General features: G+C 35.9%; 4 protein-coding genes across 8 annotated transcripts in view; 2 read left to right on the forward strand and 2 right to left on the reverse strand.

Annotated features, from left to right (window-relative positions):
- LOC133837666 (headcase protein) overlaps positions 1-14,339 on the forward strand; it is a 106,988-nt gene extending 92,649 nt beyond the window's left edge. Inside the window, 1 exon segment of the mRNA XM_062268506.1 lies at positions 478-14,339. Coding sequence (XP_062124490.1) covers positions 478-2,061 — 1,584 coding nt within the window. The 3' untranslated portion in view covers positions 2,062-14,339.
- Positions 1-27,096, reverse strand: part of LOC133837668 (endothelin-converting enzyme 1-like) — a 113,552-nt gene that overhangs the window by 15,394 nt on the left and 71,062 nt on the right. The gene's annotated exons all lie outside the window — the stretch shown is intronic.
- LOC133835888 (ferritin heavy chain) lies at positions 21,320-23,553 on the reverse strand. Of its 4 annotated transcripts, XM_062266032.1 has the most exons (5): positions 23,400-23,553; positions 23,056-23,164; positions 22,188-22,280; positions 21,817-22,094; positions 21,320-21,740 (listed from the first exon to the last, which is right to left on the reverse strand). In XM_062266032.1, the coding sequence occupies exons 2-5, from the start codon at positions 23,135-23,137 to the stop codon at positions 21,459-21,461; spliced, it is 735 nt and encodes a 244-aa protein (XP_062122016.1). In that variant the 5' UTR covers positions 23,138-23,164; positions 23,400-23,553; the 3' UTR covers positions 21,320-21,458. The 4 variants fall into 4 exon arrangements, with proteins under 4 accessions (XP_062122016.1, XP_062122018.1, XP_062122014.1 ...); XM_062266034.1 differs by lacking the exon at positions 22,188-22,280 and having other exon boundaries at positions 23,400-23,550; XM_062266030.1 differs by having other exon boundaries at positions 23,056-23,503.
- Positions 24,621-26,100, forward strand: LOC133835889 (ferritin light chain). Of its 2 annotated transcripts, XM_062266035.1 has the most exons (4): positions 24,621-24,778; positions 25,063-25,186; positions 25,363-25,389; positions 25,485-26,100. In XM_062266035.1, exons 2-4 carry the CDS (start codon positions 25,081-25,083, stop codon positions 26,048-26,050), a joined length of 699 nt encoding a protein of 232 aa, XP_062122019.1. In that variant the 5' UTR covers positions 24,621-24,778; positions 25,063-25,080; the 3' UTR covers positions 26,051-26,100. The 2 variants fall into 2 exon arrangements, with proteins under 2 accessions (XP_062122019.1, XP_062122020.1); XM_062266036.1 differs by lacking the exon at positions 25,363-25,389 and having other exon boundaries at positions 24,622-24,778.

Raw genomic sequence — 27,096 nt, forward strand, 5'->3', positions numbered from 1 at the left:
AAGAGCTTTTAGGCACATTAAAAGCGTTACTATGTTATGTTAAATGCCAAAAGAAAGTAATTCACGTAGGTGTATTAAAGTGATATGCATAATCCACTCAATAATAAAATTCAGTTATCAAATATATTTTATTGTGAAAAGATTTACAAGTATCTACTAATTAAAAAGCTTTAAAAGCATTTAAGGCTGCATAGCAAGTAAGAGGCTTTAACAGTAAAGCCCAGCAAAAAAGGGAGAGGATGCAGATTTCAATAGTTATCTAAATCTTAAACTTGCTGAAAGCTTATTGCTAAATATTTACAATGTAGTTACATGAAGAATTGTCAAGTGAATATGTAGAAACACATTTAGTTAATATTTGTTTGGTAGGCAATTATAATTACAATTAAAGACTTAAATCATTAATGTTGCTTTGCCTAGTTCACATCCTTACAGCTCTAACTTATATATTTTTTTTTTTTTTGGTTCTCGTTGCAGTGCAATAACTGCTACAAGATGCTGATGCATCCACAGAAGCGTCTGAGCTTCTACAGCGATTACTCGCACGGCGTCACCTGCCCCTATTGCAACACGCTGGACACACACTTTGTGAAGCCGCTGAACTTCTGCTACACCAAGAGCAATGCGACGCGGTTGCAGGCGATCGCATAACATGAGGCCCCGTTGGAGTCTCCAACGGTGCAAGGCGCAACAGCAACCACAGCAAATGCCGCCAGTGCCAATGGTGCTTCAACGGACCCCAAGCAGCCGCTCTACAATGCGGCCATCGATTATTCGGCCCCGCTACAGCAGCAAATCAATCCCGATCTTATTGGCGCCCATCCACATGCCCAGCAACATCAGCAGGTAAGGCAGCAGCAGCAGCCACCACAACAGCCGCAGCAGCAACAGCAACCAACAACACAGCAACAACCAGCTATTGCTGCTGTCAATCAACCAGCAACAGCAGCAGCCACAGTTGCAGCAACCACGCAACGTGCAAATGAGGCTGCGTATTTGGTGTCAGCAGCAGCTGCACGTGCTGCCAGCTACCAGCAACAACAGCAGCAGCAACAACAACAACAGAAGCTGACCTTCACAAACAGCCTAATGGCTATGGCGGATGTAATGAGCAAGTTTCAACAGCAACAGCAGCACCATCAACAACAACAGCAGCAGCAACAACAACAGCAGCAACAGCAACAGCCACACAAACCATTGGGCCACTTGAATCTTGGCCATGATGCCAACGGCCTTTTATTGACCAACATGAACGGCAACAACAATAGCAACAGCAACAGCAACAACGGTGTTAGCAGCAGTATTAGTAACTTATTAATTAGCAATAATTCACACAACAACAGCAAAGTGAGCAACGCCTGGTCACAGCCCATGGTCCAGGCGGAGGCCATCTCGGCATTGTGGGGATGTGCCAGCAATGCCTCGACAACCGGCTCGACCAGCGGCTGCTCATCGGGCAGCGGCTCGCAGCCATCGCTGAGTCCAACGAGCAGCCACAGCAAGGAGTTGCTCTGGGCCCAGACGTCGCCCAATTGCGCCCAACTCAGGGAGAATTTCTATGCGGCCAAAGAGCTGTTGCCGCATGCTGCATCGCCCACCGCATCGTTGACCAGCTCATCGGGCGCCTCCTCCACGGGCGGTTGGGGCACCACCTCGAATGTTGCTGTTAATGCCCATTATGCCAAGCTGAGTGCTGCTCAAAATATTTGGGAGTTGCCGCCAGCCAACAGCAGCAACAGCATCAGCAACCACAACAGTCACAATGCAGCTCAACTCGCACCCGATATGTTCAGCGATCTCTTGTGCAATCTGCACATCGGCCAGGATGCCAATCAGCACAGCAGCAACATCAACAACATTAGCAGCAACAACATCAACAACATGAAAGCTGATGCTAACTCTGATGTTAGCTCCAACTCATCCTCCTCGGCTGGCGAGCTGGAGGTGGCCAACATTTGGCGCCACAGCGCAGCACACAATGTGCGCCAAGTATTGTTCGAGGAGCCAACTGGAGTTGCTCCCTGCATGCAGCTCTTTAATGATTATCTAAACATGAACTAAGCGAAACACACACACACACACACACACAGATGAAAACATAAAGCGAATGTTACTCTAGCAAAATTTAACAGAGAATAGTAACAACTTACCGTAACAGTAGCAGTAACATTAACACTAGCAGTAACAGTAACAGTAATAGAAGCTGTTAAATTAACAGGTAGAAGCAACCGCCAGCAGGCACAGGCGTCTTGCTGAATTTCCAACTATGTACTTTTAGAAATTTACACAAAAAACAAAACAAAACGAGAGACGAGAAAAATGAAATGCTCGCCTGTGTGTGTATTTTTATTTAATACAATGAAAAAGCGATTTTACACAAACGAGGTAAAAGCAAAATGATACAAACACTTCATCTAAAAACAATTTTCTTGTTACTTTTGTTGAGTTTAATCATTTTTACATTTACATATTACACTAAAAATCATATTACAAAACAAAAAAAAAATCAAACAAAAAAAGAAAAAAACCCTAAATGAAAGCAATTTTTTAGTTTTATTTTATAAATGCAAATTTTTATATAAGGACCAACCAAAAAAGAAAAAAAGGAAAAACAAAACCAACACAGGAAAAAAATGCGATTCACATCACGCGCATTAATCTTCGCATAGTTTTTGAGGGGTTTCTTTTTTAAATATTGTATAATTTAGCAAAGAGAAAAACTAATTGCAAGCAAAGCATTTTATGTTCGTTGAATGAAATGAAAATTGCTGTGCTGCTCAATAACAACTACAACAACAACCACAAAAAATATTAATAATAATGATATAGAAATATACGCATGAATAACACGTGCGTATACTTAAACGATATACGAGTATAATAATCGAATGAACGGGAAGAAAATGAAAAACAAAATTTTGCTACATTTTATAAAACATAAATTTACATACTAAATTAATCGATAAGTTTGCACATCTTTACCTAAACGATTGGTAATTATTTCTAGTTTTTAGTAAGCGAATTGGAAAAACAAAACACGCCCCCACTCCCCCAACTCCCTCTAAGAAAAACATCAACAACAACGACAACAACAAAATCACTTTCTCAAAGCCCTTTCCAAAGCAAAAACAAAACGAGTTCGATATAAAATTTCATACAAATTCAGATCGATAACAATTATCGATGACAATTAGCGGTACATGCAAAAATAATATAATATGTAACAGTTCCCAGCGTCCACCCGTCAGCCATTGCAAAGGTATTTTAAAATACATCCATTGCCCGCCCATCCTATGATATAAGTTTTAACCAAACAACAAACAGCTTCAGCAACAACAACATCAACAACAAAAATTTTCGGCGCAGCGTGATCATTAATTAGTAAGTTTTTTAAGTAAGATAGTGAACCCAAATTATAGGAGTGTTCTAGTTCGTAGGCATTTCATTTTCTATTGGCTAGGTTATCGAATCATTTCCCTTGTACTATGTACGAGTAATATTTAGGTCTCCCTCTATCCCCATCCCCATCTCCCCTTACCCCGACCCCTATCTCTGTCTATGTGTATCTATCTTTAAACTAACTATGTGTCTATATATCTATTGTAGTATTGTAGTAAGGCAAGGCAACTTAGCAGAACAGCCGTATGTGATGGATCTCTGTAAAGTGTTTTGATTTGTGTGCTTTGCACTCACTCACTCACGACGCTATCGATAGGTTTAATAGGATTAAGCAAGTTTTCTAAATTTTATATACGAGTATTTACGAGGTATGCAAACATCCCACGATTTAAAGAGCGGTTCAATGTTTCCTGTTTTGTCTTTATTTTTTGTGCATCAAAAAAGTCACCAATCTCCCTCCCCTCTTTCCCTGCCACCCCAAACACATCATTATTATGTATAAGTTTTATTATCCCTCCCATTGATTCACTTTGTTCTCAACTCAAAATTGTGTAAAATTACTTAAAGATTAAAATCTTTACTTTTAATGCAATTAAAAGAAAAACCAAATTTGATATATGACCCAACTGTGACAGAAAGTTTTCACCGACCAAAACTTGTAAAACTATGGAGCAGCAGACACTGTGTTTAATCTCTCTGTGCATAAAGTTCGCAACGAACAGATCCTGAGATCAACTATCTGTGAACTTCGGAAGAGCAAAAACTGTCCCTACTTTCTGTGCATAGCGTTTGAAACGAACAGATCTAAAGATCATCTAACTATCTGTGAAATTCGGTACAGCAGAAACTGTGTTTAAGCTCATATGTCTGTGCATAGCGTTTGAAACGAACTGATCCTAAGATCAACCATCTGTGAATTTCGAAACAGCAGAAACTGTGTTTAAACTCATTCGTTTGAAACGAACCGATCCTAAGATCAACTATTTCCATAAGTTTCGTCAAACTGTCTGTGAAATGCGACGCTTTCCTACGATTCCAATTGAGAATCCCCAAAGTAGGCTGAAGCGTTGCACTCCCCTAAAATTTCAACTGTGAGTGTTTAACATAAACAAAAATTTTTCAAAAATTTAAAAATCAATCCCCCTCTCTCGACCCTGTGTTAAACATTTTGAGAAAATGTCTAAACTGACCCCCCAAAATCCCTCAAACCAAAATTGCCTCGATAAAAAAAAAACAGCCAATACTGTGAAAAACTAAAATCCCCTTGATAAAAATATGTGTTAAACATTTCAAATGCATTGTCAATTTGTGAGTTGCCGTTCGTCAGGAACGAAATTTTTCTAAAAAATTCAAAACCCAACCTACAAATAACTGTGAATGCGTTTAGGATAAGTAAGATTTCCGTTTGTTCATTTCGAATATCCTTTTTTATTGTAATGTGATACAATTTTGATATTTCTCCCCCAACTTGTGAAACCTACGCAGCGTAAATAATTTTGAGAAAATTACAAAACATTTATGAGCAGTGTGATAAAGTTGATATTATATATAAAGTACCCCGTTGAATAATCCCCCTATCCCCCTCCCCATTGGTGACTTTTGGCATGGTTGGTCTTGAAATACCTTTAAAGTTGATTCAGCTGGCGTCTGGGATTAGGTTACTAATAAATTACATTGCATGTGCCGCGTTTTCCAATACTTGAAATATAGGCATCTAGATTTGCCGCCATTTAACATACCAAATAATACAAGTAATTATACGATGAAGCGTACATTTTCAGAAAAGTAGAAAGCAGAATGATGATGGTGATGTAAGTCGGAATGGGAAAATCGAAGTGATAGTAACTTTTATATTCACGATTTCAACGAGAGAAGCTCGTTTGCATACTTACCTATATAGAATTATGCTTAAGTTACAAGTAAAACAAAAACAAAACATACAATCTATACCCTAAACCTATCTCTAAAAAAAACCCCAAACCCCATCAACAAAACTTTTTGGCATTTAATTGAGAGAGTCGTATATGAGGCAAAACTCTGCTTTTGTATATGATTTTCGTCTAAATTTAAGATTTCAATTACGTATATAGTTCATACAAGAAAAACACAATTATATATAGAAATTAATGAAGATTATTTATAGGCAAACAACAACACACATACATCTACACACCAACACACACACACATACCTATAACTACTACATACATAGTTGTTTAGATATTTAATTGGCATTATAGAACGATGCAACAACCCTATATGCAAGGTCGAAGGCAGCAGCGCACCACCAACTACCGTTTAAGTCAGCCCGTGTTTTTAGTTTAGACGCCCAATTTTTATTTAGTTTTGAATTTTATTTTTGTTTTAGTTAAATGTGCAAGTAAACGTAAAAGTGTTAAACTATATAACTCTTAACTCTAATTGACATCTTGTTAAACGTATGCATTGAGTGCAAAAGTTGAAACAGTTGGACAGTTGAAACAAACAAACAAACATACATACATCAAACTAATGCCCACCTCAGCCACCAAGAAAACGTAAATTAAAATACACTAAACGAATTAAACGAAATAATAATAATAAACCCAAACTAAACGAAAACTCTTAATTAAACTAAAATAATAGTCAGACTTTCAGTTCTACCCAACGCAAAATAGCAATACATAAACAATTTAACTAACTAAATGAAAACATTTAAATGTAATTTATATTACCTCCTTAGCAAAAATCAATAACAAATGTTTTAATAATTAACAATAACAGTATAATACGTAAATTTAATAAACATAATAATAAACACAAAAGAATACTTAAAACTTAAATGCAAAACAAATGAAGACAGTTTCTGTTTAGTCTTATTTAAAAAAATTTAAAAAACATTTATAAAACCCAAAATATAACTACATAAATGAAAGCAGATATACTTTTATTATTATTATTATTTTATTTCAAAACATGAAAACAAATGAAAAAAAAAACAAATTATTTGCACACTCTTCCCAGTCAAATTCTCATCTTCAATATTTCGATTTAAATATTCAAAATCGTGTGAATGGATCCAACAGCAAAATGCTTAAACTTACACCAAAATTCTTTAAAATCAATTTTTGAAAGCTCCCAACGCTTGCACTAGATCAAGTTTCAATTATTTTGAGGACTTTCACGTAGCATCCACGAGCTCTCTCAGATCATCTGATGACGAAATGTACAAATTGGTAAAGTTTAGGCACTTTGAACTGGATGGAAGAAAAGCCAGCACAAACTTTCTTTAATCAAGGAAAAGCGTAGCAAATGTTTGTTTTTATTTTTTAACACTTATCTGTATGCACACCTCATTAAAATCAAACTTTAGTATGATTTCCTAAAAAACATATAAATGAAATGCACATGCCCAAGAATCATCTTTGAAATACAAAATTTAGCACACTTTTTTTGTTTAAGCATTATTTGTTTAATGTGTAATATAATACTTTGTACCTTTTTCTTCTCTTCTTTTAAATCTTTATCTTTATGCAATTTGCAAAATGAAAAGAAAATCAGCACCACACTCCCCTCTTTTTTATTTGTGTTACTTCATCCAACGCGCCCACAAATTTCCCATCTTGTCTACTTTTTAATGTAATTTAGTTGAATATTTTAGTTGATTTTTTTATTATTATTATTACTATATATCAATGAAAACTAAATAAATTTAATTATACTTGAATAAAAAATAAACATACATATATAAAAATAAACAACAACAAAATCACAAAAACAATTATACTACATAACTTTTTTGCTATTATTATTACAATTAATAAATATACAATTTTTGTTGATTTTTCAAATGATTAAATCTGATCTGTTTGTATTATTTCAAAGTTTGGTTTTTCCGATTTGAGTTCTTTGGTTTGTATTCAATCTCTTTTTTATTTATTGTTATTTAGTTGGAAACTGCATATAACGAACATATAAATCGTATAACAAAATGAAATCGTCGGACGATAAACTGCCGAGTTTAGCATACTTGCGTCATTTACTTTACCGAAATGTATTGCTTTTAGCATTTATAGTAGTAGAAAGTCCCTCTGCCAGACGCGTTTACCTCAGTTAGTCGCATCTTTAGATACAAACATACATACATAGTAATTTGTACAACGTAGGAACATGTTAATCGCCGCATAAATACATAACTAAATAGTTTAGTAATTGCATTCGCGCCCCCAAGCGTATGCAACAGATTATTTTCACAGATACAACCACATTCATGAGACGATGATGTGTGTGGCACACTTGATGGAACTTATCGTTTTTTGTCTTTATTTTTTAGCAAAACTTGCTTACTGAGTTACCTGTGTACACCCCCGCCTAGTATCCTAACTCCCCTTCCCCCCAAAATGCTCCCAAATGCACTAAATCAATTTCTTAGTTGAATTTTGAGTTGAACGCGCCGAGCGTCATCTTTGTCTTTGTCAATGTTGTAGTCGAATTTTTGTTCACGTTTGTTCTCGTTATGTTGAAAATTTCTTGCCAAAGTACAAAACACAAAAAAAAAAAAACTAAAAAAAAAATCGATAATTAACAACTAAATCAATTCCTTGTAATTCCTAATTGAAGATGTGTACGTACCCTTTGAGTTACCTGAGCATTGATGGTAAAGTTGCCCTCGATTCGAAGCGAGTTCGTATTATTTCGGTTTCAGTTTGAGATTTAATAATTTTGATTTTGAAAAGCTACAAGTACATTAATTAATTAATTAATTAGCGATATATATGCTTATAGTTGTGTGTACTTTTAAATGGGCTGCACTTCTTAGCGTTTAAGATAGAATCGTGTGTAAATCAAATATGAAAGTCAAGAAGATGCATATGATATTTAACGAAAATAAATAAAAACCCATTTGAGTTGCCATATTCACGTAGGCGTCTCCCAAATGTGGCGCAAAAGGTTTTGCTAGAAACGAATTATTTTGTTCGATTATGAATTATTATGATTATGGTGAAGGTATCGTAAAAACATACACATTCAATTTTGTATTAAGCATACATGTATTTATATTTACACTACATTAGGAACTCAAAACACACATCGGCTAACTTTAAGCACTTCAAACTACAACCGATAGCTGGTCAGCATGGGTAGAAGAACCGCTGGTAAAGTGGACCAACAATCGGTTAAACATGCATGATAAATCATAAACCAAAACAAAACAAAAGAATCACATTATACATTATATAGGCGCATATATACTAGACTCGACTCGTGTGTAGTATTTATGTTATTAGCATAGGCTTGATACAGCTGCAAAAAGCAAGCAAGTAAAAGCAAATGAAAATGAAAGTGTTGAGCAAGCAATACGAGCGAGGGCCCAAAGGCCCCTGGAGTCGTGGCCTGGTCTCGCCGAAACGTAAAACATAAAAAATCCCTTGATTTAGCCTAGCCCATAACGCATAAGGAACTTACTCGTATCGTATACTTACAATTACACATACGTACTCGTAATTATCATTTAAAAAGCGCGGCGCTTTTAAGTGCTGCATATGAATCTGAATATGAATTGTCGAACAATCGTTGCCATTTATTTCTCTCTATAAGTCTTACTGTAGAAGTCTATGTCTATGTGTTGTACTTAGGTTTACTTAGCAATACCCTATGTTTATTATTATTATTATTATGCTTTACGCTTGACCTCATCTACTCAATACTCTCGTGTGTAGTCGTAAAGTCAACGATTTTTCAATAACAATCCCCACAAAAAAACAAACTCCTCGATGTTGTGTTTTTGTTCTACAATTAATTATATAGTACGATGCATAGTCGTTAGTGATTTAAGCCAGCATTTAATCAATCCAATCCAAGTTAGTATTAAGTTGCAATCAGCATAAGAGTTAAGCTAACGTATAGGACTGATGGTCAGCAACAACAACTTTCGATTCGATTATTCGATTGTGTGTGTCTGTGTGTAACGAATTTGTGATGTGCGCCGCAAAGTATGCAACATAAAATTGATGGTAAACGGCGTAGGAGTAACGAACTAGAGATCTGTAGATCGGTAAACAGTGTATGCTAAAAAAGACTGAATGACTGAAAAGTATAATCACTCGAATAACGTAAGCAAGCAGCCAAGGTGATGATTGATTTATAGAACATACAAAACAATAAGTGTATCTATATAATCGATTTATGAAATGAAAAACAAAAGCAAAAACAAAAACAAAAAACAAAACATCCAAGCAATTCAGGTATTTGAACTACAAAAGCAAAACGATTTAATTCAATGGACTTCCAAGTATTTAAGCAAAACAAAACATAAACAAAAGCAAAATAGAGACTAATAGGACACCAAAGTCAAGTAACGTACTGCAAATAAAAAATTTCTACCTCATTGTTAATAACTAATTTAAAGAAAAACAAAAAAAAACAAAGAAACAAAAAATGTTGCAGCGCCCAAATACCTCAAAATGCAGAAAAGAATAATTAAAGAAAATGTGTAACATTTATCCACCGATAAGTGTAAAATGTTTAATAAGAAAATCAACCGACATACTCGAAACATCACTTCATGTCATCAGTCATCAGTCATAGGTCCATCAGTCATCATCGTCAGACAAGAACACACAGTCATATCTCATACACACACACGTGACACACACACTCTCACTGCCACAGTCAACACGTTGCATTTGTATTCAACGCATATTCTTAAGCATAAATATAATTTTTTTCTATTGACATCGTTGAAACACATATGAGACGATCGTTACGTAAGAGAACAACACCAAACAAAACAATTGAATTGAAATTTAATCGAATATTCATATTCATTACAAATACACAACACTCACATGATAAGCCCATAAGCAATTTGAATATTTTTCAATTATTTTAAGGACAGCCACAAAATATTTCATACTCATTGGCACTACAAATAAGCAAAAAAAAAAAATTCATTAAAAAAACACAAAAAAATATAAACAACGTAATCATTCTTCATGAACATAATTTGATTTGCATTTTCTTATTTAAGAAAAAAACTATTTTTCCTTTTTAAAAGAGCTCCCCGATATGTGATATTAAATTGGTAAAAAGGCAAACTGATAAAAAAAAACTGAAACGAAATTTTCAAAAATTTATTGTGAAATTGAAATTGTGAAAAGCACAAAGCATTGGCATTGGCAAACTTTAAATCATACTTACTCATTACTGTGAGCATTGGCTTAGCTTAAGTTGGAAACAAATACTTAACATTATGTATATGTATTGTGGAATATTTTTCAAAACAATTTTCGGATTCGAACTGTGAGCATGAGAAATGATATGTGGTATTTTGAGTGAACCTTTCCCAGGGGCACGCCCAAGAAATTAATTGATAAATTGGCAAGTAATATACATAAAGCAAATAAAATAAATTCAATGTCTATTTTGAATAATTTTGTTTAAGCTTAAATTAGGTTTAGCTGTTCAAAGTTTTGAACATTTGAGTCTGCATCATTGGCAAATAAATACAATCAATCATTGCATTAAACATCATTAAAACTCATAACTGTGACAAAATTTTTACACACACCCAAAAGGAACCTTATAAATTTGCTCACAGAGCAATTCAAAATTCTTGGCAAATAATTTTGTGGCTGCTTGAAAAATAATCTAAGTAAACAATTTGGTTAACAAATGAAAACCAAATTGCAATCATCTTAAGCTTTCTGTGTCAACTTAATTATTGCTTCGATTCTACATTAGAAAACCATACGAAAAAAATCATAAAAATTAAAGCATTTCAAAATAAAATTATCTATTCTAATGAGTAAGAAGTAAACTCTAGAGTTTTAGACTAAGCACGCTTCTAGGACACTCGAATTGGGTGAGAGAAATCGTAATCGTAATTGTAATAATAATCTATGAATATTTATAATAATATGCAAAAATTACACACACAATTACAAATTAATGGAATACATACCTCAAATTAGAATTTTTCTAGTTTAATTCTTACAAAATATACATATAAATGTTAAAAAAAAAAAAACAAAAATATCAAACATACTACCAAAAACAAAAAAATACTTGAATGCAATTTATGGAAATTTTAATAGTAAAATTCAAGAGCCATTTATTAAACAAGATATACATTTAAAATAACATACAAGTTCATGCATGCAAACCAAACTAAATGGGTTTTTTAACGTTTCCAAACTAAATATGAGTAACATAAATAATAACAATAATAATAAGTACTACATCATCCAAAATATTCATATAAATACACTCATGTAATGCTGCCAAAATCAAAGCTGCCACAAAATAACTCAACTCAACTAAAGGTAAAAGTAAAGTAAAGTAAAGTAAAGTATGTAAAAGTAAAAAGTCAACTCATCACTCATCAAAACTCAAGAATTATTGTAGTGAAATTTTAGCAGTAGTTGCCCGAATATGAACACCGAAAGAAGCTCCTAACTATCTCGATCTCAATTCAAGTCACTCAGCAGATAAACGAGTATTTAGGATGGATTATCTTTTAAAAAACAAAAAACAAAAAAAAATACAAAATACGTGAAAGTAATATGGCTATTAAGTACTTATTATTGCATTATTACGCATTATATGGAAAATATGGAATATCTATTATATATTATATGGCATATATATTGTATATGAAGTTTTCATTGTACTAACTTATATATAATCTATTTGAAAGTCATCATTATTATTAAACTTTGTAGTATGTTTCGTTATAAATACACACACACACACACACATACACACTCACTTATTCACTCACACACACACACACACTTTAGTAACATACACACACACACACACTCACTGATACACTCCTATATTTGAGGGGATTTGTAGCTTGAAGGCCCTTCCAAAATCAGTAGAGCCCACCCAAGTCTGCGATCCGCTGAGCAAATGGCGAAAGGATTTTCAACGCAACGGCGTAGACGCGTCTACTCACATAGAAGAATTTCTGCTGCTCAGGTATGGGCGTGTCCTACGTCCGTTCCGATCGAAAATCCTTATCGCAATCGGGGCGTAATGTGCCAGTTTTAAGTTTAGTTTTAGTTTAGTTTAGTTTTCTAACTCTCTTGCTCTCTTGCTCTCTTTCTCTCTCACTCTCTTTTTATCTCTTTCTCTCTCTCTCATGTCGGAGGAGTTGGTAATATGCAGAGAAAGAAGAAGAAGAAGAACAGTAGAAACGCCATAGTGGAATTTTGTTTAAGTTTCTTGTTTCGTTTCTATTATTGAAAATGAAAATTTATGCAAATCATACGATAATGATAATATTTAAACAAAAGTACACTTTACCTTATTTAGATGCAATGAAACTTTAATTCCTTGAATTAGTCAAATTTGATTTTGGACCTGAACAAAAAACACAAAAAAAAAAAAAAAAAAAACGAAACCAAAAAAAAACATAAATAATTAAAAAATACCAAGCATAAAAGTTAATGTAAAACCAAAGAAAATAAAACTAAAATAGACAAATGTGCAACAAGATTGTGTAAAGACATGCGAAAAGGATAACGCATTGAATACAATTATGTAAAGCGATCCTGCGATCTTTGCCACGATCCTTGAAGCACTCCATTTTTGGTTTGGTGTTGAAAACAAAATGCAAATACAAATATCTATTGTATCTGTTTGATTTCCTTGTTAAAACTAAAGCAAATATACAAAACGAATATTTTACAAAATGAGATGAAAGATGGTAACAAAAAAAATGAAGGCGAGAAATTACAAATTAAAAAAACATTCAAAGATACAAAAAACATGAACCTCAGCACTCCTGCATCCTACACAAATGTAACAAACAAAACAAAACAAAAGAAAACGAAACGAAATGATGAAAATAAAATAAACTAAAAACTAAATGAAAACCCTAGCGAAATCAAACATAATAAATATAACACCGATGAAGGCTAAGCGAATAAGCAACAAACAAAAATATACAAAGCAAAAGCAAAAGCAAAACAAAAACAAAAGAAAACAAAATGAACTAAAAAATGCGCCCCTCCCCCTTTTCGAAAGTACAAATTGTTTTTATTGTGAAAAGATTTTTTAAATAAAAAAAATAAAAAGTATGCAAAGTTGAAGATGAAACGGAGATGAGAATTGAATGCGATTAGCCAGAAGAAAGCAATTAAAGACAAAGACCCATAGAATTAAACCCGATCAAAATTCATCAATTATACTGCTTTAATATTTCATATAAATGTAAACCCGATATCTTTCAGTTCATATGATATTTTTGCTCAGCTTAGTCAAAAATTCAAAATGATTTATCCAACAGACAAAAATATACTAAGCATAACAATCATAACATTGTAGTTGCAGTAAAACAAAACAAAAAACAAATACAAAATATATAAATCTTATAAGATCTAAGCTAATCAAAAAGGAAATTACATAAACCAAGGCTTTTGATACAAATTAAACAAGCATAAAATAACTAATCCAAATCATAATAATAATATTGATAAATGAGAAACAATAATTTTGCAAAACTCTTTCTATGCTTACACAAAACTATTTACAAAAAAAAAACACAAAAAAAATCACACATAATACACAAACACTTGAAACATTTTATTGGCGAAACAACTTAATTATTTATGTCTTTAAAAATATAACAAAAAAAAATATAAAAATAAAAAAAATTAAATGGTTTATGCATACACTATATATTGTAATCCCATTTAGCACTTAAATTATATATATATAATATGCGTATTTGTCTTTATTAATAACAATAATATTATACAAAAAAAAAAACAACATTTACTATATATTATATAATAAAACGATTAACACTTCTAATTATATATGAAAATATATATATATATTTTATATGATGCAATAACGAAACTATTGCAACAAATCATTGAAACATTTGTAAAGCGGCAGACATAAAAAAAAAAAACAAAAAAAAAAACACAAATACGAAAAGAACAAAATCTTTCAATAAAGTGCGACCATTGTCGTTTATAATCATCAAAACAAAACTAAAAGCAATTCAAGTTGTTTCTGTGTTGTGGGGAAAGGGAAAAAGGGTTGTGATTAAGGGTTAGATTGCTGCTCATTTATTGCAAAGCCTTTGCTTTGATGGACACTCTCGATTGACTGACGATTTGAGCCGATAAGCCAAAGTGGCAGCTAGTTGGCTTGGATACAAAGAGCATTCAATTAGTCAGTGCACCTGAATGTTTGTGGCCAACTAATTAATTGGGGCCATAAAGCGAGTCTCTGGCAGCAACTGCGAAATTGCCAACGCAAAATGTACAAATTCAATTGCAACTAATGCACTTCATCGCCAGCTAAGCAGCTTCGCAGCTGCAACTCCAACTCGAATCTTCAGCTCGAGGGAGCTGCCCAGAAGTGGCAGCTGGAGCCCAGCGCACTTAGCTGCAGACATTGGACCTAGACGTGTCTGCGTGTGAAGTTGAAGCTGTTTAGCGTCAGGACGAGTGGGTGGCACCCAAACTATGCACACACACACACACACACATTCAGCTCTAAGGTTATGCTGTGTACACAGTAAGTCAAGGAGCGGAAATCAAACAAGACGCACCAAAATGCGAGGAGAACTTGCCTCCTGGCTGTTGACTGCAGCTGTGGCTCTAGCTGTTGCTGTTGCTGTTGGTGTTGCTCTGACGTTGTTGTACGTGGTACGTGGCGTGTCTGCAATTGTCTGCGTGGCCGGCATGGCAAATATTTAACGCAAACAATGCGCTTAAATCAAAAGCAAGCCATGTCTGCGGCATAACTACGCGACAAGCAATCCGACAATCCGGCAATCCAGCAATCCAGCATTCCATCATTGCCAGCTAAATCTATTTAAAACCTTCTTCAGCTGACACTGCAGTTTACTTTTAATGCACTCGCTCTCTCTCTCTCTCTCTCTTTCTCTGCTTGACATACACAAATCAGCATCTATTTGAATGGCCTTTGAACTGCGTTGGCGATTGGGTCGAGTTTAGAGCACGCAGCTAAGAAGCACACTCTTGGGAAATCCCCCGCATAGTTCGCTGAACTGTGGCGAGACCCATAAAGTGCCGCCAGGAATGGAGTTTATCTCTCAAAAATGCCAAAGTTTTGCACACCAAATGAAAATGGTCAGCTAAAAAAGTGTCACAGAAACAAAGAACTTCAAAAGCCAAAAGTATGCTCAAGTATATCTAAGGCAATACGTCTGGGCATGCATAATTAGAAAACTTTTCGAGATACGTGTAAGTCATATTTGTTGTCCGAACAACTATGAACCAAAGATTTATGCAGAGGAGAAAGTGAGAGTGGAGTGTGAGAATTGGAGAGTTGGAGAGAGGTCGTGAAAGAACCTTTTGGGCTGCAAATTAAACATGACAATGTGTCGTTATCTTTATAAATCAAAGGGAATTACAAGATGACCAAACAACCACCCCTTTTCCCTAATTCGCTGCATGCCACAAAATGCCCAAGAATGTTGCAAAGCCCCTGCGGCAAGTCGCCAATGGACAAAGGCCACACACACACACAAACACACATATTTTTAATGATTTATTTGCAATTTAAGCAAGATTTCGTGCTTGAAATCCTTTACCTAATGGCTCCACAGTGCTTTCCATTCAATTCCCTCAGCTGCTGCCAAGATGGCTCTATTCACCCCCCCTCCCCCCACTCCCTTCCACGCTCGCTGCTGGTGTGCTAATATGCAAATCAAATTTATTGCATTCGCAGTGCCTTCGTCCTGGGTCGCCACGAATCCTTTTTATCTGTGCTGTCGCCCAGGCGGACGCATAAATCTTGTATAAGTTTACTCCTTGCAGGCGGCAAGCAGTCAATATGCTAAATCAGCACCATAGACGCGTCGTGTCTCCACTCTTTTCATCTCGTCGTGTCTTTCCTGAGAAGAAGCTGCCTGGATAGCTGGATAGCGGGTGGTGTTTGGCTTTCTCTGGGCCGATGGGTTGTTTGGACAGCTGCGGAGACATTTCAATAACGCTCTGGCATTCCGAATGCCAAGGCAACAATGTGAACACACATTTTTCGGGTAAGGGACAAAATGCAGCGGATGGGAAAGGTAAACGGAGGATTTCTTTGGTTCAGCATGTCTGCAGAATTTTAATGAAAAAGCTTCACGACATCGTTTCATTAGAGGTGTGTGCAACACAAGTCACACACTTGTTTATCAACTATTTAAGGAAATGGCATTAAGCATGGGATTAACTATTTACAGCTAGGTGATAATAACTTTAATCCAAATTAAAGCCAAGAGAATTTTGATTCCCAAAGTAAACATCGTGAGTAATTAGTGAAATATATTTCTGCTCTGGGAGAATTTGTTTTTTTAATATTATAAAATAAATGATTTATATCATAAATGGTAACCCATTACTTTGATTTTAATATATATGTATATCTTATAAAAATATTTTGGATAGGATTAACTATATAGCATAGGATTAACTATTTGCAGCTAGGTGATGATAGCTTTAATCCAAATCAAAACCAAGACAATTTTGATTGCCAAATATGCATTAAGATTAAATATCGTAATTAGTGAAATAAATTTTTGTTCGGGTAGAATTTGATATTTAATATTATAAGTGATTATAAAATAAATTATCTATGGTATATTGTAAATGGTAACCTATTACTTTAAAGTATTAATTTGTGATAAAAACTTTAATCCAAATCCAAAACCCAAGAGAATTTTGACTGCCAAATATGAATTAAGATTAAACATCGTCCAATACCCAATGGCAGTAATTAGTGATATACATTTCTGCTCGGGGAGAATTTGTTATTTAATATTATAAGTGATTATAAAATAAATTATCTATTATATAAATGGTAACCTATGATATTACATACTTTAATCTTAAAATACATATTTTTGTTGGAGGTTAATGCTCCAAAGAGAATGGCTGAATAAGATTAATGATTATTATCATATTGTAAAAATGTTCAATTTGGAATTCCAGCTTAAAGAACTATGTATTTAAGTTTTCAAACTTAAGACTGTTATTTCAGTTCTTAGTATCAATAACACTTATAGTGTTTTTATTGTAATTTACATTTAAAATGTAATTAGAAAATTTGATATCAATTTTTTAAGTAATTATTTCAGTAAAATTGGTTGCTATAACTAACATATTTTGTTTAACTTTAATACAATTTTTGTAATCCCTGAAAATGTTGATTTTTCAAATACAAAATAGTTCCTTAAACGTTTCCCAATTGGATGACATAGGTTAATTTCTATTATATTAAACTCTTTGGGAAACGCTTATGAAATTCCCTTTATAACCGGTTTTTTGAGCAACACTCTTAAACCGGGCGGCACGCTTGTCAAGCCTCGCGATTCCTGCACAAGATTTATAGTGTGAAAGACAAACAGCGAGCGAGAAAGCGGGAGAAAGCGCTACGCTTTCACTTCACCGTAGAGCGTGAAGACAAAGCAACTGCACGGTTATGAATTACGAGGATGCCCGATGTCCTGCGGTGCACGCGGCTGCCACTTGAAGTGTGCATTGTGTATTGTGTATTTGTGAAATGTGAAGCGAAATGGCAACCGGTTAACTGAATGAGAGTCGCCCCTCGGTGTCCTAAATCAAACGGGGCAGACATCGTCAGTCAACGTTAGGGGCGCAATAAAAAGGCTTTCTGGCTAGCTATCTTCCGACAATGCATTTTCGCATTTCTCCCCATTTCTCTCCATTTCCAAAATATATTTCCACTTTTCCATATTTCCATTTCATGCCCATTGAGCTCTGGAGTGGCAGTCCTTTGCAAGGACAAGGGGCAAAGGACAAGAGGCGAGACGGGTCACGAGACACGAGACACGACGAGATGTCGGCCGTTGCAAATTTGTCAACAGGCACAACAAATGTCAATGTGATAAGCGGGACAAGTTTTTATCAGTGTGTCATGTGAAGAATAAATCACTAGCACGTCGTAAAAAGAATCGAGGCAAAAACGCTAGAAAAAAACAAATGAAAGTTGATGACTAAAAGATATGCTGTGTCCGCCTACAATAATTTTATTTCCCTCAGCTTGAGCATACCCCTATTAAGCATTCTTATTTACAGGGCATAGCACAAAATTTCGGCATCAAAAAATGCAATAAAAATGATGACACAAAACCCAAGCATGTCCAATTGCAAAAGTTTGCTATCATGGAAATTTGTCGTGCCTGTTGCAAGATTAATCGTGGGCAAGTGCACCATATCCATTTGTATGCCGGACCAGACTAGACGGACATCTTCCCTCACCCATCCTCGCCCCCCTTCAACGCCAGTCTGGTCAATCATTGTGCGGCTCAAATTGCGCTTAAATATTTGAGCGGATTTTGGCAAAAATTTGCGGTCTATTGTGCGGCCATCGTCAAAATTGATGCAATTTTAAATCCAGCATCTCGGCCACGCCCCTCCATTAGCATGCTCTGCCCATCTGTTCAAATATTAGCTTATGAAATTGTTTAAAATGCGCATCGAGCATTGACAACCCATTGACGTGCTCATTGGTCACGCTCGCCTGCACGTCCAATCTTGTCGGTCTTCCACAAAGGAAGAAGGAAGCAAAGTCGTGGAGAGACTAAGGCCAAACACAAATAAGAAACATCATCACAGCCATTTGACAGTTGCCACAATTTATCATAATTCAATGCATGGCATGTCCTGTCAATCATCGACAACGACATCGACATCAACATCAACATCGAAAGGGTGAATCCACATTAGCCAAAGGGTGAGATTGTCCTGAGCTGCCTTTTTTTTTGCTTCCCTTCCCTGGGGCTATCGAGCTGCTCAAGTGCATGACATTTTTACAAGTGACTTATGAATTATTCTTTATATGTCCCCTGCCTTGTCCGGCCATGTCCTTAAGCCATTCCCACCACATACGCACGCCTTTGCTTTTTGTGTTCCCAAATCAGATTAGCCCAATGCTCCTCAACATGAAAGGGTCAATAATGCAGAGGGGATTCCTATCAAAAGGAATAGACAATGCGATTTCCCACATTGGGCTTACAATACGTGACCATAAAATGCTTCAATCGAACCATACACGGATCATTAGCAAGTCCATTAATATCAAGCAGTATCACAACTTTTATAATCTGAAGAGCATCTAAGACAACTAGTATTAGAACAGAAAGAAATAAAACATATGTATTTGTGAAAAACCGAATTACATATATACTTATCAAATGAAATCTCTAAAATTCTACGTGGATCTAAAATACCAGGCGAATATTGTACAAGTTCCAAATAAATTTTCCTCACACAAAAGTGAGGAATAAGTCTCTCCGAGTGTGTAGAGGAAATTTTTGCATTTATGCTGTTTATACCCGCTTCCCTCAGGATAGAAGGGTATTATAGCTTTGTGCCTGCAGGAAATGTGTATAATAAGAAGAAGAAGGCATCTTCGAACCCATTAAGTCTGTCGGTCTGTCCATCCATATGAACACCTAGATTTCAAAGACAATGATAGATAGAAATATAATTTTTTCGACAGCACTTGTCGCCTAATCCCGTCCCCGCAAATCGCACAATAAGCGTAATTTTTAAGCTGAGTCGAGACTCTGCATACATACAATAGTAACTAGAGTTATAATTCTTGAAAACTTTGGCTGCGATGAGATACAAATTTTGAGTTATTTAAAATATACTTTTGTTTTGGATGACAATCTTGTTTATTTTGTACTTTGTTTATTTCGACTGTAGTACGGTATCAATATACCTAAAATAGCCTTTGGTATAATTTGAGTATTTTTTAGGTACTTTAAATTTTTGCTTTTATTCAAAATTGGTGACGGGTATATCACAGTCGGGTATATCACACTCGACTGTAGCTTTCTTACTTGTTGATATTCGCCCTGTATTTTTCCCTTCGTATTTTTGCATTTTTGCCATATTTATTAAAACAATTACATCTAAAATTGCATGTGAAACAGCTGAAATGCAAGTCGAAGATAATAGAGTACCACAAAGAAAGAAACCGACTGAGATAACTATGAATCTCTCAGAGTTTATAGTGGATACTAAGAGTAAGAACGTGGCGCACGTTACTTTAAGCATTTTTGCTTGCTGCTGATTTATGTTCGCCTGGTATTTCACCAGGTTTTCACCTTCAACAAGTAAAACTGCAACTATGAATACGCAGGGTTTCAAGATAGTTATCTGACCGTTACTAAAGTATATGTTAGATACTGAAAAGATTAAAAAAGCAACAAGCCCGACCGCAAGCAGCACATGCACATTTACATATATTCGCAAATTGGAATCACGTAATAATTTGTTAAGGGTAAGTCCCAATCGCCTGTATTTCCCCAGTTTAGATTGAAATCGCTATACTTACTTATGAGTATGCAAGGTTTGTTGAACTTTTAACTGATTCATAACCCCAAGTCCATAAACAAATCAATAGAAATACTTTATTCGCATTGTTTATTTAACCATATTTATTAACATTATTTGCTAATTGACAGAAAAATATATGTATTTATTGTATTGGTTGTGTAGGTGTATAAATATGCATGTCAATGATTTACTTATGTAATTTCTGATGAATTCTTGTCTCGAGAAGTACAGAGACCTTAAGCATGAGAACTTGAGCTCGTGTGCGAGAACTCGTAGCGATAACGAAATAATTATAACATATTGTAAATAAATCACAACTTAGTCTGTCATTTACACGTTATTTTGATAAACATTTTTGCCGCTGATTTCTGTTAAGTCCAATTCAAAGTGGTTCGATAAGAAAAACTCGATGATTTAACTGTGCATTGGAATGGAATTGAATGCAAACAGATCGAAATATTTATTACAAATGACACAAAATTGAAAGAGAAATTGAACTTTTCATTACGATTTAATTATGGACTAAATTTGGCAAAATGTTTAAATGACAAAATACTTGATGCATTCATTGTTTTTGTGCTGAATTGTTCTTGCTGTTTGTTGTTGTTCTTTGCTGCGGCTGATTACAGTAAATTTTAAATAATAGTTTTATTTGTTGTTGTTTTTTTTTTTGAAAGAGCACAGTTAAAACTATGAATAGCTTGCTAGTGATTGAGTGTTAAGGGTTGATTTCCCTTACAAGTTCTTGTCGAACAGGAATTCGCCAAGCTCGCCGTGCGAGTCCATCATCTTCTCCAATGTGGTGATCTTGCCAGCCAAGTCGCGTTGGCCAGTCAGCTGCTCCTCCAGATAGACGCCAGTCAGATAATCGACCAGATGGTAATCGTTATCTTCACCATTCTTGGCGGTGCCCTCGCAGGTCTTGATAAGAGCGCGAATGGAGTTGGTCACCTCGGTTTCCAGCTTGAAGGCCGCCTCCAAAGCAGACAGACCAGTCCATTTGCTCACATCAACAGTCTATTGTGATTGTGATATCAGAAATGAATGAAATAATCAAAAAGGAAATTATCAATTGAACAAATAGAGTACTAACCGGCACTTTGATAAGGTTGTTCACGGTGTCGGTCAGTTGACCACGCATCGACAGATATTCAACCAGCTTGGCTCCGTGCTCACGCTCTTCCTTGGCGGCCTTGATAAAGTGCTCGGCGAATCCGGGACGATTAACGGTGTCGGTGGCGAAATGGGCAGCCATGGCCAGGTATTGGGTGGATGCGAAGATTTCCTTTTGGATCTGCTTGCGCATGCTGTTAATGCAAGGCGTCTTCATGTCGGGCCATCCGCTGAAGACGGCATTCGACTTGATGTTGCCTGCAATGCATCGGAAACAATATCGAGCATTAGAATTATTTTAAAGCCAATTAAATGAATAACTATAATAATAAGAGCAGGAATTTCACCTACAAGTTAATAGATCATCGTCTTGCAATTTATTCGTCATCTTGATTTCATCGTTCTTTTGAATCTTCAACTCCTGCACAACACTGAACTGACTAGCTGTGGGCGTGGGGAAACAGGCGAGAAGCAAGGAGAGTTACGTATGACATTGCATAAGCATCGTCAGTCGATGCAATTGATGCAATGCTAATTCCATATTCTAGAACAACTAGAACAAAGCATGTGCAAAGCCAAAGTGCAGTAAGAAGTCTCTCTTTTCTGTCTTCTCTTTGTGGTAACGTGCGCAGCGGTCGCCATAGTAACGGCATTTGTTTTGATTTTGTGCCGTGTGCAAAAACGACGCTCTCACTTTTCTTCAGAATAAACTATCTCGCTCGCACATTCACAACCGCGCTTATACTTTGTTATGATTTTGACAGAGGGCCGTGTGCAAACTCAAATCACAAAAACAACAACCACAAGCTGAGAGGCTCTTAATCAAGCTGACAAAAATTCACGCATTATTCAATATGCAATAGTAGGTTACACAATGAAATCAAGCTTTCTATTAAAATCGCGACTTGCAAAAAACATAATTGAGTTCATCTACACGTTGAATAAAAATTAAGACGTAGGAAATTCCCATAGCAAGCTGTGAAGAGAGCACTTTAACTCACAAAGAAGGCAACAGCTGGGTTGAAATGCTCTCTTAATTGTCTCTCTCTTTTGGTACTGCTCGCTCAGTTATGGTATGCTCTCACTCTCTTTGTTTGGCCTCGACTTCGTCGCAAACCAAAAGTAAATTGCGTCGAATTTTATTGGTTTTTTCAGAGTATTTTTGTTTTGTTTTTAAATTGTAAATTGTAATTTAGAAATATTTGATTGTAATACTTACATTTTAGGCTATCAGCCTGAGCCACGTTGGCCACAGCCAGAACGACCAGCAGACTTGCAATACTCGCAATTAATTTCACCATTTTTGTTCTTCGGGTTGTAGTTGATGTCTTTACACAAAATCACAGAACAAATTTATAACACTTTCAGTTAATAATTCAATGATTTCAATGCTTAGTTTATAATGAAAATGAACCGTTTATGTTAGTTAACCAATGTTAAATAGAAGTTTCGAGTGCGAATCTTTGCTTGTCACAGCTGCCTTTACACACACTGGCATAGAAGGCGAAGCTTGCTCTTGCTTTTTTTTAGGAATTATACACCCAGATTTAATTCTTCCGGTACCTTAGTAATTCCTATGCTATATGACGGGCAAATTGTTTTGTCGTATGTTTTTCTTTATTAAACTTTTCTGCTTTACGCGCCTTCGCTATGTGAATGCAAACTGTCGGAGCTGCTGTCGAGTAAAACACTTTTAAACGCTTCGTCGCTGTCAGACTCGCTCCCAAAGAGCGCAGCTCGTACATGTACACAATATACGTGTGCCATGACTGTGTGTGTGTGAGTGTGCTCTTATCATTTCAATATGTCGTCGTAGTCGCTCTGATAATTTCATATTTGATTCTATAGACGCACTTGATTTACAATACTTACTTCCACACGTCCTCACTGCAAAACTGCCTCTAATTACTAAATCTATATTATTGACTAATGGCCACAGGCAATATGGCGTCCCAATGACCGTGGTCGCTCTCGAGTCAGCTGTTCTTTGTTACACATTCACTCTGCAAGCGAGGCATATTGAATCAGTGCGACGCTTGTAACTAACAAAGTACAAGCTATATAATGTGGCGCAGATTTCTTAATCAGTTTGTAGCAGCAAAATCTTTAAATTAATAACTACTATATTTTCAATTACATTTTATTCTTTCATACCCACCACGTGTAAAACAGTTCGCTTAGGGTATTAAATGGTCGAATATCAAACTGGGAATATTTCTCGCTTTCATATTAGCTGCAACAACACGTCATGGGTTGCCAAGTATTCGTTTTGGACAGGGACTTAAAACTGATGTGTTAATTCCTGACTTTAGCGGGTGTGCTCAAAGAGGTAGTGATATCATATGGGATCAATCAAGATTTTGATTGACAATCAGTGCAGACTTGGCAACAATTGACAGCAGCAAAATGACAATGTAGCATTATTGATAATAGAAAAGCTCTTTTGGATAAATTTTAAGTAGCATGACACATTAAATAACATAGTAGTTTTATATTGGTAATTACACAATTTAATTAAAGTCATCTAGAATATTGTATGACTATAAGATGATGTAATTGTAAATGTAAATATAGAAATTCAGTTTTTAACAACATGGTAACCCTATTGAACGAAGAGTATGTCTGAGTCACAAAGAAAAACAACCGCAATAACAACAAAAGCATCAACAGAGGCGCAGCCATATTGCCGGAGCCATGTTTGACTGACAACAAAATCCACAACAGAGAGGCGGCGAGTGCAAAACATACCCATACACGCGCACTTTCACGCACACTTGCGCGCTTACTCACACTACAGCAGCTCGCTCAGCGCTGGCGACAGCATAGAAACGAGACAAACGCAACGCTATAAACAGCAGTTCACGATTTGCGTTCCAACAAGCAGCACATATAAGAAACACAAAAGCAGAGTTAAAACTCAATTTCAAACGGGACAATTTAAAGTAAGTGATTCCGTTCAATTGTTAGTTAATTGCTGTGTGACTATAACGGTAAATAGAACTAGTGCAAAGTCAAAGCATTCGAAAATTTGAAAAATTCGATTGTTGCTTAGTGTCAAGACAGAGAGAATTTTCGGGAAAACTTTACGACGCAATAGGAGCGCGCTCTAAAACTCATGATTTTCCACTCAGTTTTAATCGAAATCGATTTGCTGACTGCTCAATAAGAAAATTTTGGGAAAATTTCTAATAAGTCTAATTGTGAAATTCATTTATTCTAATTCTAGAAGCAAACACAAAACAAAATGAAATACTTTATTGTATTCGCCTTGGTTGCAGGCCTCTGTGCTCTTGCGCAGGCCCAAGAGCAGAGCTGTCAAGTGGACGTTCGCTCTGCGTGCGGCACTAACGGTGAGTACTCCGCATAAAATACATTAAAGAGAGTATGCATGGAAGAGAGAGAGAGTGATTGCAAGAGAGTGAGTGCCAGAGCGTGTGCATGTGTTTGTGTGCAGTTGACTCGTTCAGGTTTTTTAACTGTAACTGTGTCTTGCTTCTGAATATTTATATTTTTAAAAATAAACAAGCAATCATGGCCTTTTTCTCAGATGAAAGTAAGCGAAATACTTCCTTATGCTAATCAAAAACCCTCCTTAACTCTTCCCACACCGTTTGCTTTACCTGTTGCCTTATGTTTTACCTCCGATAGGTGGTGTCAGCAATTGTAATGCCCGCTATGCCGCCATTGGCCATTTGGAGGGCAAGCTGCAGAACTACATCCAGTTGCAGCTGAAGAAATCTTACGAATACCTTCTGTTGGCCACCCACTTCAACTCGTACCAAATGAACCGCCCCGGCTTCCAGAAGCTCTACCAGGGTCTCTCGGATCGTGCCTTTGACGACACCATCGAGCTCATCCGCCAGGTGACACGTCGCGGTGGCTCCGTTGACTTCAGCAAGCCACATCAGCACGGTGCCGCTGAAGTGCCCGAGGTGCATCTCAATGAACTGGAATCCCTGGCCCGTGCCCTCGATGTCGAGAAGGAGCTGACCACCGGTGCCATTCACGTGCACACCAGCGCAACCCACAGCAGCAACGAGAACCGCGAGCACGATCCCGAGATGGCCCACTACATCCAGGAGAACTTCTTGAGCAAGCAGGCCAAGTCGGTGCGCACGCTGTCGGGCTATGCCAACGATCTGGCCAAATTGGTCAGTGTCAAGGAGCCATCGCTGTCCGTCTATCTATTCGACGAGTATCTGCAGAAGCAATAAAAACACAATTCGATTTTCTCTTCAAATTATAACTCAAACAAAAAAAATAATAGTATCCAAATTTCATTCTCGTAATATTCTATTAGTATTACCAATATTCCAAAAACATTTTTTTGCGCTGCGTTTTACAAATTGAATTGTCATCTGAGTTATAGTAAATAAACTGAAGCGCAGCAGCAGCCGCAGCAACAACAAAAAAGCAAAGAAAAACATCTGATTTACAATCATTTATTATTTAACTTTGATTTATATTCATACACACTCACACAATCGACACACACACATACATACGCATACACATGTTTGTGATAACACGTTTAAGTAAGCTGCATTCGCTTGAACAAATGTATCTTTAAATTATGTTACCGAGCTAAATAAATAAATACATATGAGTACAACAAAATAAAATACGCAGTGTTTATTCCCAGTTTGATATTTAGCATGCAGATAAGTCTATGCGACGTCTGTCTCTTTGTTTTCCTCCACTCGACGATAAGCAACAACGATCTGGGGGTGTACTTTGCTTCGGCTCTGATTACAATTTGCAGGTCAGCACAAAACATTGTAATAATTATACATTGTTTAAGCTTAAATCCAACTGCTCAATTTTCAACACAATTGAAATCAGGAAGGAAGCAACGATTCGCTTTTCTGGTTTGCTTTAGCATTGTTATCGAAATATAAATAAACACTGATATCAACAAAAGTTGAAATTATTGTTAAAATTATTTGTCTCGCATAAATAAAGTTGTTTGATTAAGCGACAAGATTAAGTATTTATTGCAGTGTAGTTTCCGTTTAATGAACTCTTATGCTTTAACTTTTCACGCGTTTGAAATGTTTGCAAAGTTAATGTTGACTAAAGAAATTATGATGAGAGTTATCTATGAATAAACTTACTGAACTAACCACGTATAAATAGAAAAATAAGAGACTTTCTGCCGATGTGCATGATTTTTAGTTTGTGAATATTATAAAATTAACCATAACAAATTTCATTCGATGTGCATTTCATTCGTTTACTATATAAACAACTCAAAAACATT

Source organism: Drosophila sulfurigaster, chromosome 2R (genome assembly GCF_023558435.1).
Source record: "Drosophila sulfurigaster albostrigata strain 15112-1811.04 chromosome 2R, ASM2355843v2, whole genome shotgun sequence".
Classification (NCBI taxonomy): Eukaryota; Metazoa; Arthropoda; class Insecta; order Diptera; family Drosophilidae; genus Drosophila; species Drosophila sulfurigaster.